This window comes from Epinephelus lanceolatus, chromosome 3 (genome assembly GCF_041903045.1).
Source record: "Epinephelus lanceolatus isolate andai-2023 chromosome 3, ASM4190304v1, whole genome shotgun sequence".
In the NCBI taxonomy this organism is placed as follows: domain Eukaryota; kingdom Metazoa; phylum Chordata; class Actinopteri; order Perciformes; family Serranidae; genus Epinephelus; species Epinephelus lanceolatus.
The window spans coordinates 28,904,763-28,918,712 of record NC_135736.1 but is presented as its reverse complement, the minus strand read 5'-3'; the positions used below and the strand labels follow the sequence as shown (position 1 = coordinate 28,918,712).

At 44.5% G+C, this 13,950-nt stretch overlaps 1 protein-coding gene across 3 annotated transcripts in view; it reads right to left on the bottom strand.

The window, feature by feature from the left end:
- The window catches only part of bnc2 (basonuclin zinc finger protein 2), a 184,898-nt gene that overhangs the window by 78,605 nt on the left and 92,343 nt on the right, over nt 1-13,950 (bottom strand). The window contains exon 3 of one of the 3 annotated variants that reach the window (XM_033623203.2): nt 12,329-12,391. The exons of the other annotated variants lie outside the window; for them this stretch is intronic. Coding sequence (XP_033479094.1) covers nt 12,329-12,391 — 63 coding nt within the window. The remainder of the gene's footprint in view (nt 1-12,328; nt 12,392-13,950) is intronic. 3 annotated transcript variants of the gene reach the window in all.

Here is a 13,950-nt window from a genome sequence, read left to right as displayed (position 1 = left end):
ATTGTGTTCTCCAGAGTGTACACACACACACACACACACACATACACACACAGTCTTTGCTTAACACCCCCCTTGCTTCACTTCCTCCCTCCCTCTGCGGCTCACTCTGCATGTGTCCTGTCATATCTCCTTCAGCCCATAATTGTCCCAACTTATGGTGCTTCTTCCTGCAAGCCACAGTTTAGGGGAAGTGAAATCCTTCTAAGTGACTGTCACAATGCATCAGCCTCAGGCGAGGGACGCACGCCCGCTCACTCCCCCTCCCTCCCTCCCTCCCTCCTCCTTCCTTCGGTCCCTTGGCTGCTTCCCCCCATCCCCGCTCACTATCCCTCACTTTAAGTGTTTTTCTTGCTGAGATGCGGCACTTGCGCTTTCACTCCGTTTCTCCGCGCCGCTCTGTCTCTTTCCCAACACACCCCACTTCCTCCTTCTTTCCCTCTCTCTCTCGTTCTCTCTGTCCCCTCCCTGCATTTAACCTGAAGGGAGAGCTCTAGTCACAACATCACACTACCATTAGGCCCTGCCTGTGACCCACTCTCCGCTCAGTCCTTGTTCCCCTGACTACCCCACCCAGAAGAAGCAAAGGTTGAGTTTGCTTCTACTTCCCATTCCTTTGAAGGGACGGTCACTCCTTGACACACTTTCACACACAAAAACACACTCGTACACACACACACACACACCAAGAAACGAGCTAAAGGAGATGAGTGTGTGTCCTCTGGACAGCCAGCGTGACCCTTTGTCGTGACCCTGGCATGTCACAACCCTGTGATGCATGTGTCACTTCTTCTCTGCCTCTGACCTTGGTGCTCACATCTCTGTCACCCAGGCAGTGTAGACACACACACCCTTGTTTCTCTTGTTGCGCCTCACTAGACACAAAAACAATGACAGGTCTTTCCTGTCGACCAAACATACTTCCTATTCCAAGTTTGTGTTTTAAAGGCTGCTGTATTAGATATGTGGACTAGGGCTGCAACTAGCAATTATTTTCTGTTATCAGTATTTTATAACCTGGCAATTACTTTATCAATTTAGCAATTAATGGATTGATGTAAAAAAAACAACAAAAAAAAACAAACAATTAACCCGTTATCAAAATGTTTGCCAGTTCATTTTTTATGAGCCATTTTAGCATTTTAGACTTAAAATAGAACAAATATATATTAAGATTACAATAAAATAAAATAAAACCACCAGATATCACTGGGACCATAGCACAAGGGGGCCTGACTAAATCAAGCAAGCACAAGAAAAGCAAACAGCTAAAAAACAGCAATGTGGTTTAAACCAGCGAGGAGATATGTGCTTATTTTGGGCCATGATTTTGTGTGTATGTGTGTGTGCACTGTATGTGTGTTTAGGTGCTTTTTCCTCTTAGGTGTTTTTCTATTAGCCCTGTCAGGGGCCGGGATCGGTGCTTTATTGAGCATTTTATTGGTGCTGTGGACAGATCGGTCGCCCATCAACCTTTCATCGACCAATCGTGTGCAGTGAGGGGAGGGACCTGGGAGGTCTGGCAGAGACGGACACTCGGCAGGGGAGGAGGGTGGGGGAGTCGAGTGGTCACTCACTCATCACTTGGATGCAGTTCGGCACTGTGCGTGTGTGTGTGTATATGTCTATGTGTGTGTGAGCGGGAGAGAGACAAGAAAAGGGTCAGTCACTGGTCACCAGATGGTAACTGTTTGGGCTGGACCACAGCAAGCAAGAACGAGGGGGACAGTCTCTCTCCTCTCTCTTTCTCTCTCTTCCCCTCACGCACTCACACACATACAACAAACCGTGAGAGTGATGGGTGATAATGGAGCAGACACTAACAAATCTGCACCTCTTGGCTTGGGGCCTTGACTCGGACTCAGAAAGCCAGACAGTCTGTCCAACTCATAAGCCCAAGTACAACACACCACTACATACTCAGCAGACAGAGGGACCAGTGACCCTTGCTGTATGCCGCTCAGTTTCCAGAAGCACTCATTTGTTGTTAAATGACATTTACACCAGTGGAATTCACTGCGGTTCACTTGTAGATGTATAAGCCATTGCTTTGCGCTACAGGAGTTGGGTGAGTTTTAAATACAGCGAGCTGAGCAGGACCTTGTCACTGTGTGTGGCCTTACAATGTGCAGGCTACTGCTGCTCTGGATATTAGTTCTTCTGTATGTCTGGCTATTAAATACCAATCCCCAGCCACACACACACACACACACACACACACACACCACTTCCCTCCCAGTCTCTAAGTCAGGGACATAACAGTTTTGGCTGGCAGTATTGTGTGGGCCACAAGAAGAAGGAGAGAAAAACCAACTGTTCTTTTTAGGTGAAACCTTCCAGCTGGAGACAGAAGAGGGGGAAAATAGAAACAGGCATTTGCCAGGACAACCAAGGAGAGCAAAGCTGCTTGAAGGAGCACTTGTGACCAAGAAAAAAGGTGTGTCGTAAAGGAGCGAGTCAATCACACAGAGAGAGAGGAGACAAGAAAGTGGAGCAGAAAGAAAGTAAAAATCAGCCTTTGAGTCAAGTGAAGCAACAAGGAGGGAGAGAAAGAGTGCGAGGAGGAGGAGAAGTTAAGAGAGCGAAATTGTAAAATACAGAAAAAAAAGGAAGGAAAGAAAGAAAGTAGAGAAGCGCCAGCAGCTGGACTTCTCCTGCTAATTCAGCACTTTAACAAATCAATGCCACTTGAGGAGTACAATCCGCACCCTGAGCTCAGCTAGACGCATCAGTGAGACTGTAGGCGTGTTTGTGTGTGTGTGTGTGTGTGTGTGTGTGTGTGTGTGTGTGTGTGCGCGCGCCTGGAGGGTTGATGATGTTGGTGTGAGGTCGTCCACAGTAGTCCACATTAAGGTCCAGTAATGTGTTAATTTATAACTCTATCACCCCAGACGCTTGCATTATCCATCTGTGTCACACGCTAGGCCTACTATATCTATCATCCAGAAGGGAAAAATGGCCAGTCCAGAGAGATTAAGCCACCGGTCGCACAATTTCTTCCTTTTTCCCCCTTCTTTCTTCTCCCCTTAGCCTTATCTATTGCATCCATCCACACCCCTCTCCCTTTATCCTCAGCTCCCCAGGTCAGGGTGATCAATTAGGGCTTGACAGACCTCTCAGTCGTGGCTGACCACTGGAGCTCCAGAGGCCCTGCAGACATCACTATCTACCCAGAGACGGAGCACTTACACTGGGCTTTGACACCCTCTCTCTCCCCCGGCCCTGGAGGCCTGTAGGAATGGCTGTTTAGATATCAGTGATCAGAGATTGAATTACACTTCGCCGTGACCTTTTGTGAACTCAAATCGTGTCATCGCTCACAGCAGATTGACAAAACAGATTGTAATAATAAAGCACGTAAATGTGAGCGAGTCAAGAGGACAAAAAAAAATGTTTTGCTCCATTTGAACAGACCCTTGACACATATAAGTCAGTGACACGTAACCCAGTCTGTCATAACACTGCAGGAGCTGTAATTTTACAGGTTTCCACCACCACTCCTGGGCAATAATGTTGATATTTCCATAAAATATTATGTAGCAGGAAAGTATACTTTTTCTCCTGTTGACGCAGTGTATTATGGTTGTCAAAACATGCAAACAACATACTGTATTTCTTGAGTAAACACGGCTCTGTGTGTGTGTCTGTAAGTGTGTGAATGTGTATGTCAGTTTGTGTTTGTGCGGGTGGCTCATGCTCTCTTTGTCAGTAGCAGCAGGCACTAATAACACACAGGGGGAAATGATCAATACTCACCCTCTCTATTCAATTTCACAACATCACCGCTATCACCGGACACACACAGAAACACACAGGCGAACGTGTTGACGTAAAACACGCCGACACAAATGTAAAACAAAGGGCCTTTGACTAACAGATGTAGCCAGAGGGCTGGCTAAAGCAGGAGAATTGGCTTTGGTATGAATGCGAGCAATGCATTAATATTTATTTTGCTAGAAATACTCCCCTCTATCCTGGGAGAGAGGTAGTGAGCATGAGATACAGAGGCTGACGGAGGGGTGAGGTGGGGGTTGATAGGAAAGACAAGCAGGCAATTCCACCTTTAAAGAGTGCAACAGTCATCACGAGAGGAGAAAGGGAATCTGCCCATTAAGACTAAGTGGATGTCTATTAGATCATGGAGGTAAGGAGGTGGGCATTTACCATCAGTCCAACTCACAAACAACCTTGTCTGCCCCTGGATCATGCCACAACTGTGAATGTAATACACAGCCGTCGCATTGACATCATTTAAAGTTTCTCATAAAGTTAATAGACCTTTTTTTTTTTTTCAAATAAATGGCTCTCCAAACTGTAAAGGAAATTTACTCATTCTCTATTTAAAACTATTTACTCTGAGAGTGTCTGCCAGGGACAGCACCTCTGCAAAAATGAAGGCAATTAAAAGACTATCAAAGTCACCGCCCAGTCCTGTGAGATCAAACAAACCCTGTGCCCTTTTTCTACTTCTCTCCCTGTCTGTCCCCTTCGCTCTCCCCCCTTCTTCCCCAGTGTAAAACCCCCCATTCTTATCACTGCGGTACAGTTAATCCTCCCTCTCTCCTCCTCCTACCACCATGGCGTCCCTCAGGGGGTACGCGAGAGGCTAAAAGGAGGGAGCACATTTGCCACTTGCCTGCGACACATAATACGGCACAGGCAATCAACTTTGGCTTGACATGTATTTGCTCATCTCTGGGACACACGCACGCAGGCATGCCCCCCCCCCCCCCCCCCCCCACTGCTGGGAAATTGAAGGGTGAGGGTGGTGTGGGGGGGGGGGTTGGAGGGAGGTAAGGAGGGGGAGCCTAAATTAACACTTGACATTCAATACGGTCAGGTCCTTAATTGGCCGGGGCCTTCCTGAGAAGGCAATTTTCTATTCCCCAAACTGCCCCCGCACTGCGCCATGTGCCAGTGTCATCTGTGTATGTACGTCTACGTGTGTGTGTGTGTGTGTGTGTGTGTGTGTGTGTGTGTGTGTGTGTAGTGTGAGGGAAAGGAAAAAAATTGCATCTGTGTGTAAGTATGTGCCAGAGAAAAACTGAGACAATGAGTGTATGCATATATCTGCGTGTGGCTGTGTGTGTGTGTTTGAGCCCGGGCCCTGTCCTGAGAGAGGCCCTCTGGTCCCTTCCCTCTCTCTAATGAGGCTGGATGAATTAGCGCTACGTGACATGATTTGAACAGCGGTGCCCCCCCCCCTCATCCCACCTCTCCCCTCTCTCTCCCTCCCTCCTCTTTGTCCTTCTCCCCTCCTCATCCCCTGCTCTTTTTTTCCCCCTTAAAGCAGTGACAGGCATCTGGTGACCGAAAAAATGCCAGGAGCAACCCCGCGGCTCTCGCCTTTGTGCGCGCTGCTGCTGCTTTATACCACGCATACACACACACAAACACACCTAGACATTACACACGCACACACAATGAAACACTTTCGTCTTCCTCCCGTTCCTTTTCCACTCGCACACACAGACTCACTTGCACTTCCCCGCGGATCCAGTTACAGTTGATGTTATTACAGCTTTCAACCTGAGAGGTATTAGGCTTCCTTTAACAGATCTGACAGCATTTACAACACAGGCAAGTCGACGCCTCTAATCGCCTCTGTGACTTCAGCCTATTACCAATTGATCTCATAGAGAGCCTCCTCCTCACCTTCTGACTGATGCACAAGCTGCCGGCTCCTTTTCCTCTTCTTTGTCATAATGCGCTATCTTTCTTTGCTGCTACATCCTGTAAACTTGACTGCTCCTTAAGTGCTCTCATTTCACCTTTTTACTGCTATAAATCACATGGTCGTTTGTTTATGGTGTTTTTTATTATTTATGTTATTGAGCTATATCTGGTCGCCCATTGATTGGGCTCAAAGGATCACCTTTGCCCTCATGAGGCCCCGATTTAGCCTATCAAGATGCTAAATTTATCAGCTTTATGATCGTGCAGGAAAATGGCAGTAAATCTGAATCCCTTGTTGCCACCCTTTACAAATCTAAACTGATCAACAAGCTGTGAAGTAATGGCCTGGATAAAGGAAACAAAAGCTCCAGATTTTTTTTTTTTTGCTTTGTTGTATTTGGAGGAAACATATCAAACAGATTAAACACCATGAAATATTAAATGCCAGTCAGAGTCACACACATCACGCAGCGAACGGTGCTCCAACAAAGCACTTATCGCTGAGTGCGTTTCCCGACAATGGAAGAGGCAGCTCAGGCCATTTACAGGGAAAACATCAACATAGAGAAAGCAAGTTTATACGTGTGTGTGTGTGTGTGTGCGTGTGACTGCACGCAGGTGCAGGTCGACAACACAAAATACACCTTTTAACACACACTGAAAAACAGAGCTTTTTTTCTTTACAAGAATTCCCACTTTGTCCCGTCCTAAAAGACCAAAGCCGTCACTTCAATCGCACAATGAATGTCACGAGAGGTGGACGGCCAACAACGTGCGGTGCCAGAGGTCACGCATGGTGGCCTCCCACCCCTGGCTGGTTGCCGCAGATACAGGGTCAGACCAATTGATGTGTATCACAGTAGGCTAATTAGATCATTTGTGACGTAATTGACATTATGGATCGTTAGAAAGTGAAGCGCAGTGCCGCTCAATATGTGATCAGCTCACATGCAGAGAGGTTCAATTCAGCAGTGTGAACAGGTATGCTCAGTGACACACACACAATGCCTCTTCCATCCAGCCCACACACACACTGTGGCATTTCATTACACTCACACACACACACACACACACACATACATACACACACAAAACACATCCTCAAAAAGAAAAAGCCACCCAGAGTCTCAGTTTGCCAGAAAAACACAAGCTGTGGGATGCCAAGGCAGCTGCATTTAACAGTGGCCATTAAATGTTATTAATCCAACAGCGCAAACATCTTTACAAAGTCAGCAGAGAGCACAAACAAACGCTTACACATGTTGCTTTAACACTTTGCTTGCAACAAAAAGTAGCTAATGAGTTTGGACTCCAGTTTTTGTTGTTTTTTTTTGGGGGGGGGGGGGGGGTGGTTAGAATGACAACATAGTTAGGCAGCAATTTACACACAGAAAAGACATGAGTGTGTGAAAGCAGGTATCTATGCCTGTAGGACTGAATATCTGTGTGTATGTGTGTGTATACGTTGGCTACAAGCCTACCACAGCCTGTACCACTAGCCTCCCTTCTCCAGAACCTCCCTAAAATCCTCCCTGGGCCTCTAGCAATCAAATCTCCACGGTGAGCTGGAGACAGAACAGAACAGAGCGGCAAGATAGTCGGAGAGTAAAACATGGGAGCGAGAGAGACTTAGAGAAAGAAATGAAACAGAAAATAGTGGGGGAAAAGCCTCTCTCTCCTTCTCCTTTACCCCCTTGCCCACACACACACACACACACACACACACACACAAGCCACAGAGTTCAACATATGTATTAAGAGATGTAACATATTTATTCTTGCCTGCGTGCACACAAGTTCTCCTCACCTCACATGTGAAGAGCAGACATGAAATCACTGTTACCTGTTGGAAAACCATTTTCTTTGCACAACAACTTTGGTAATTTGCCAGCACATCGGGTACAGTACGAACACACACACACACGCGCACACACACACACACACACACACACAAACTCAACAGCACATGTCGGATTAGCTGGGGAAAGGGATGGAGTCAACTGTGAGCCCTGAACAAAATTACCATAATTATCCATAACCATAAATAAGCCTGATGATGATGATGGTTTTAACAATAATAATAGCAATTCACCCTGAGTGCTTTTTCAAATAACAGTGACAGCATTAGCCACACCGCCAACAGAAAAATGAAAGGCTCTGTGCCTTGAGAGCTCTTCTTCGCTGCCACTGCTGATGGGGCAAATTGGCAGGCAGAGCGAGCAGACAGGGGTCCTTAAGACGGATGTAAAAATAGTAGGCTGTCGATTTGCCCGTTGCGCTGGCACAGCTCCAAGGAAAACAAAATAACAGGAGTTGAGGAATAACAGGAAAAGGGAGAAGCCGTGGTGAAAGTATGCCCAAGTTCCTGTCACTTAGCACAGGTCACACCTAATGTCACCTTCCTCTGGACACAGGACGGGAAAGAACAGCCTCTCACAACAATGTCTCCGCCATATGGTCGCGTCTTAAAATACTGCAGCGAAGTACGCTCTACGTTTCTTCTGACTCTCTCTGTCTCTTTTCACTTAAGTCAATTATGTGTGATGATCCTCTCTGCCGGTGGCGATCTCTGGGTCACCAAAGCCAATGTGGGCCCCTCCCAGCTCTCAACACCCCCGTGACCCCTGGTACTGCCACTTCACACTCACACACTCACACACACACGCATAGAGGACACAATTATACTTCAACCCTTTCATAACTGCCTGGACCTTGGTGACAACTGCTGCATTCCTGCCGTGTCAGTGTGCGTGTGTGTGTGTGTGTGTGTGTGTGTGTGTGTGTGTTTGTTTGTGTTGCTGCCCTGGCCCTGTGCTTATGTCCCCCCTGATTAGCCAGTGGCGGGGTGGTGACATCCTGAGCGACTGACCCTTCAAACACACACTTCCTCTTCACACCGGCGACTTCTCCCCACCACAGGAAACTAGCCAAAGAAAAATAACCAACAGCACCTCTTTTGACAGAAATGTAGAAAATGAAAGGAGGGAAAACAGAGTGAAAGAGTGGTGTTCAGCTGCTTAAAAAGCCATCAGCTGAGAAATAGGGGAAGCAGTGATGAAAATTTTGATCAACTTAAATATATCTAATGAATCTGCACAAAAATTTGCAAAAAAAAAAAAAAAAAAAAGAGGAGAACATTTACATATTTTCCATACAATTTCACCTGTATTTCTTCTATTTGTTAATTGTGTCAGTGCAGTTGGGGTCTAATCACATGTGTCACACACATGGCTGAGTTTACTTAACCCCACATTCAGCTACCACACTGAACACTATATTCATTTAAACGCATCAAACCGACACAACAGCCCAAAACGCCACACATATCTCCTTAAAGTTCCATGTTAAGATTTCTGCTCAGATTACCACTATGTCACTGATTATTCTCTCGAAAATAACGCACATATTAACAGTAAATAAAGACCAACAAAAGGAAATAAATATTGAATTTCTTTCCTTTTACATGCACATGCCCACACAGGACTTAAAGAAGTCCCTGGGAAAGACTCAGCTATACTAGATTTCACCACTCAGCCCTCTGATAAGAGCAGAGCAGATGGCTTTGCATTTCTATCGTTCCTCAACACTCACACACACACAAAACACACAGCACACTGCCCTGCCAGACGTACGATAAAGAAAGCCTTCTGACTGCCATGATAGCGTCCCTCTACGTTCTGTATCCTCTCCATTATTCGGGCGTTCACCACGGCGGTGAGGCGGCCGTCTCCTCAGGAAAAAACAGGAAACAGCTGACATGGAACCCGTGAGTGATGCTCACATGATGCTTATTGATCGCTGGTTGCCCCAGGTCTTGCACACAGAGTCAGGGTCGGTGCTTACCCATAACGCTGGTCCTGCAGGGCATTACTGCACAGCTACAGAGGTTACTGTCTGACCCGGGACACACATGATCATGGCCATGTGCGGGGCTTTTTTTTTTTTTTTTTTTTTGGTGGTGGTATCATGCATGTACTAAAAAGATAAAAGAGAAAAAAAATGGATTTTATAGAAAGGGCTGTTATAGTGAGAGATGGTGAGGCAAAGAGAGGAGAACGGAGATGTCTGCATAAGGAGTCATATTGACGGATTTTCCTCAACAGTCTGACACAAAACCAAACCAAAAAAATGATGGATTTAAAATCATGGATATTGATTTTTGTCCACGTAAACATACTGTAGACGTCAACTTTAGGGGCAACTGAAAAATATTTTTAAAAGGCATATCAAGGAAACAAATTCTATATATGTGTCTTCAGATTTCAATAAAAAAGATGCAAGCAAAAAAACATATTTAAGAAAGCCAGTTGAGACAAGTTAAAAGTAAAAATGTTGCGGACGTCATATCTCCCTGGTTGGTGCCTGGGTAAATATAGTGGGGACCACAGCATGAATGGGACCTTGTACATCCTCCTACTCCGTCAAAGATGGGTTCTTAATAGTACACACACACACACACACACACACACACATACAGTAAATATACAAGTAGCTTCAGCCACCTTCCCACTCAATCTTACTCTCCCATTTCTGAGCTCTCTCTTGCAGAAATAATGCTGCCTTCAGGAAACACTCACATCATCAGTGTTGCATATGCACAAAGACAGAGAGAGGTGCCCGCTGACTGACGCCACAGTGGCCTTTCTCAGCACTGCTTATGTCATGATGTGGACCCTCTAAAAAGGCCGGTAGCATTGCAATAATTGTATTAAACACTGCGAGAGCCAACTACAACTTCACAGTGATGGACAGGTGCTATCGGTGGGATATGAATCCTCACCAATCAGGCTGATTGAGAGGCATACAAAGTCACTTCCTCTCACTGAAGAAACATTCTCACACATGTCCGTGTGTCTTATTTCAAATGGTAACCATAACGCCCATAGTGGCACTTTGTTACACAGCTTCAATCTCAAGAGCTCTTTCTATAAAGACAGTAGCTGCAGAATAAAACAATGTGATTTAGCATGTGGAGGACCGCTGGTGGAGGTAGAGTTGTAGATAGTCGAGAAGAAGAGAAAGGAAAAAGGGGGGAGGGGGGTGAGGTGTGGGGAATGAGAAGAGGAAGGAAAAGCGAGTGAGAGAGGAAGAAGAAGAAGAGGCAGTGAGAGACAGAGACGTAGTAGAAGAAGAAGAAGAAGAAGAAAAAGAAAAAGTAGTAATGGGGGAAGTGGTGCGTGTCTTTTCTGCAAATCTCCTCTTTCACCTCTGCTCTCCTCCAGCTCTCCAGCCAAGGCCAGCCAAGAGACACTTCACCTCGCACCCACACACACATGGAGCCAGAGCCAACACACAGAAACGCACACACACACACACACACACACACACACACACTCAGAGAGGGAGAGGACACACACCCACAAAACTGCATACACTCACTCTCTCTCTCCCTCTCTCTCTCTCACGCACACAAACACACACACACAACTGGCATATGAGTATTTAGCCACCCACTCAGAAAAATAAATGGCAAAAGCACAGACACAAACACGCACATATACATAAACTTCAGTGTCAGAGCACATACACACACATGCACACTTGACACCAGATACATGTACGCATAGGCATCCATATGCTCTGTGTGCAACGACCCATCAAAGACAGACATGGAAATAATAACAGTTGAGTGTAACGACACACACACACACACATTCACTGACTGTGGATAATTCTACACATATGCATCAAATCACTGCCTCCTAGTCCCACACAATGGCAAGAAGCAGTGCATATGCACCACACATGCAACATGCAACACGCCTGTACCCCACTGTGTAAAACAACGTGTGCACACACACACACGCACACTCACCACTGTAAGTGTATCAGTGTGTTAATAGGCAGATTAGTGCGTTCTGTGATCTGCACTGGAGAGGATAATATCAACCTCATTTCTTCAGTCAGACAAAACAAAGCAGAGCATGTTATTCCACTAATACGTCTGTCATCATGTCCTGAGCTAACAGCATTCAGAGGTTTAACACACACACACACACACAGGACTCTATGGGCTGCACTGCATTAACCAAATATATGGAATCAGGGAAAATCAAATTGCGAATTGATCTAACAAAAAGTTTAAATATGGCACAAGACATAAAAACATGAAAACATATTAAAGAAAGATGGAAATGGAAGAACTGAAGCCAGAATTTAGGGTGGGATTTTTTAAAAATAACTTTCATATTGCTGTGATATTTATATGATAAATGCCAACAATTTGATGCTTAAATAAAAACAGACATTTTGAGCTAATCCCCGCACAGTTTTTCTTTTAAATAAGGTGGGAAAAAATTAACATTACCAATAAAAAATATACAAATATTGATTTTATTACAATCCTGTGCAGCTTTTGGGTTTGATTTTAAAAGTTTTTCAGGATCTTAAATTTGCAAATGCATTATGTGAGGAAAAGAAAAATTTAGAAAGTTACATGTGAAATTTAGGAAATGCAAAAAGTGAAATTTATAAGAAAATGTTCAGTATTCTTTTTTTATATTATTATTAAGATTATCTAAAATTCTGCATTTATTTCTCATGCATATTTGCACATTATAAAGCCTTGTATTGGCATGTGGATAAAAGAGTCTCCGTGTGAGATGCAGCAGGCAGCACTGAGAGCAGACAGAAGCAAGCTGTAATGCCACTGTACCTCTTCCAGGTCTCGGCCCATAGTCGACCTGTCGCACTTCAAAGGAAGCCGCGTTACAGCACCCTTGCAAAAAGAAAAGGAAGATTCTATTTTAGAGATAGTTTTAGATTAAAGACATACACTGATTTCCTTTCTTCCTCTCTCTTTCTCTTTCTCTCCCTCTCCGGGCTCTGCTGAAAGCCTGGGTGGCAGCACCAGATCCTCAGGTGGAGGTTTGGGCACATTTTTTACGAGCTTTTCTAATCCTTTACTTGTTCCCACGTTCCTCCGGCTTGAAGCGGAGGGGAAAATAATAAATAAATAAAAAACGACGCGGCCTACGGCTGCTGTATTGTGCAGAAATTATCCCCGATGAACCAATTAGGCTCGTAGTATCACTTAACTCCGGGGTTTTTAACTTGCAAGGGTCGATATTCATAGTCACGCATGTACAGCAGCGGGTCAATTAAGGCTCCAAATATTATCACTCCGTAATGCCTGGGAAATAATTCAACTCCTAATTAATGTTTGTATTTTTTTTTTTTTGTGCTCCATAAAAACAATTATGAAAGTTCCCTCTCGCGGTGTTTTGTAAAATGTGCACCGATTTCTGAACATTAAGAGGCTGAGAAAATAGGCAGTATTTATCGAATCCATTTCATTGATTTCATTTAAATTGCATGCTGTTCGTGTTGTTTCCTGTTGACACGCGTGGATTGTGAAGGCTGTGAATCTCCTGCTGTGTGGCTTATAGAAAAAAAAAGTTTCCTCAAAGATTAAACGCCTATTAAGGCCTCTTGTGAAAGGTGTGAATTATCTGCTCGCAGTCGTGCTTTAATCGCCACTGTTGTTAATTTCGTTAGTTTGGAGAAAAACGAAATAATGGAAAACGATTGCATGTAGATGAGTTATCAATATGTAATCTTAACACTCCAAACTTAATAAAATATAAGAAGAAAAATATTTAATTCCCATTTTTTTCATCTATTTCTCAAATTTGTGACAGCATCACCTCCAGCCAAATATTCAGGAGGGAAGTGTTTCATTGCCTTAAAAACAAATCAGTTAATATGGAAATAAACTGATTGATTAATTCTGGAATAATTCACAATTAAACCCGAAATATAAAATACATGAAAATGTCTTGAATGCAGGAATCAATCAAAAAGGAAATCAATAAATTCTGAGGGGACGTTCGTTTTCACATTGGCATCTATTTTGTTTGAGTAATTTTCTCCTCGCTGAGAGGTAAACAGGTGCTGCTTTTTATGGCTTGGTTGTGTCAGAAAACACCACGAATAGAAAAAAACAATCAGATCCCCTGATTCATAATTTGAACATTAAAATTGTTGCTTTCTTTTCTTTGATCGGTCACTGATGTTTACGCACCGAGGTGATCAGACACCTGCTGGAAACATGAGCTTATTTATCTCGTTTCAAACGTTGCAGGAAAAATGTCTGAATTAATGTTACACTGCGTGTTTTCTCTCTTTCTAGAAGCCTTGCCTTGTGTGTGTGTTTTACAAGGAATGCCCAAAGTACTGCCAAATGTTTGGGGCTTGGTGATGCCCTGCTCCTCACCACAGCCGCGTCTGTCCTGAACGCACTGCGCAGAGCTGCTCCGTGTCTCCATCGATCAGATG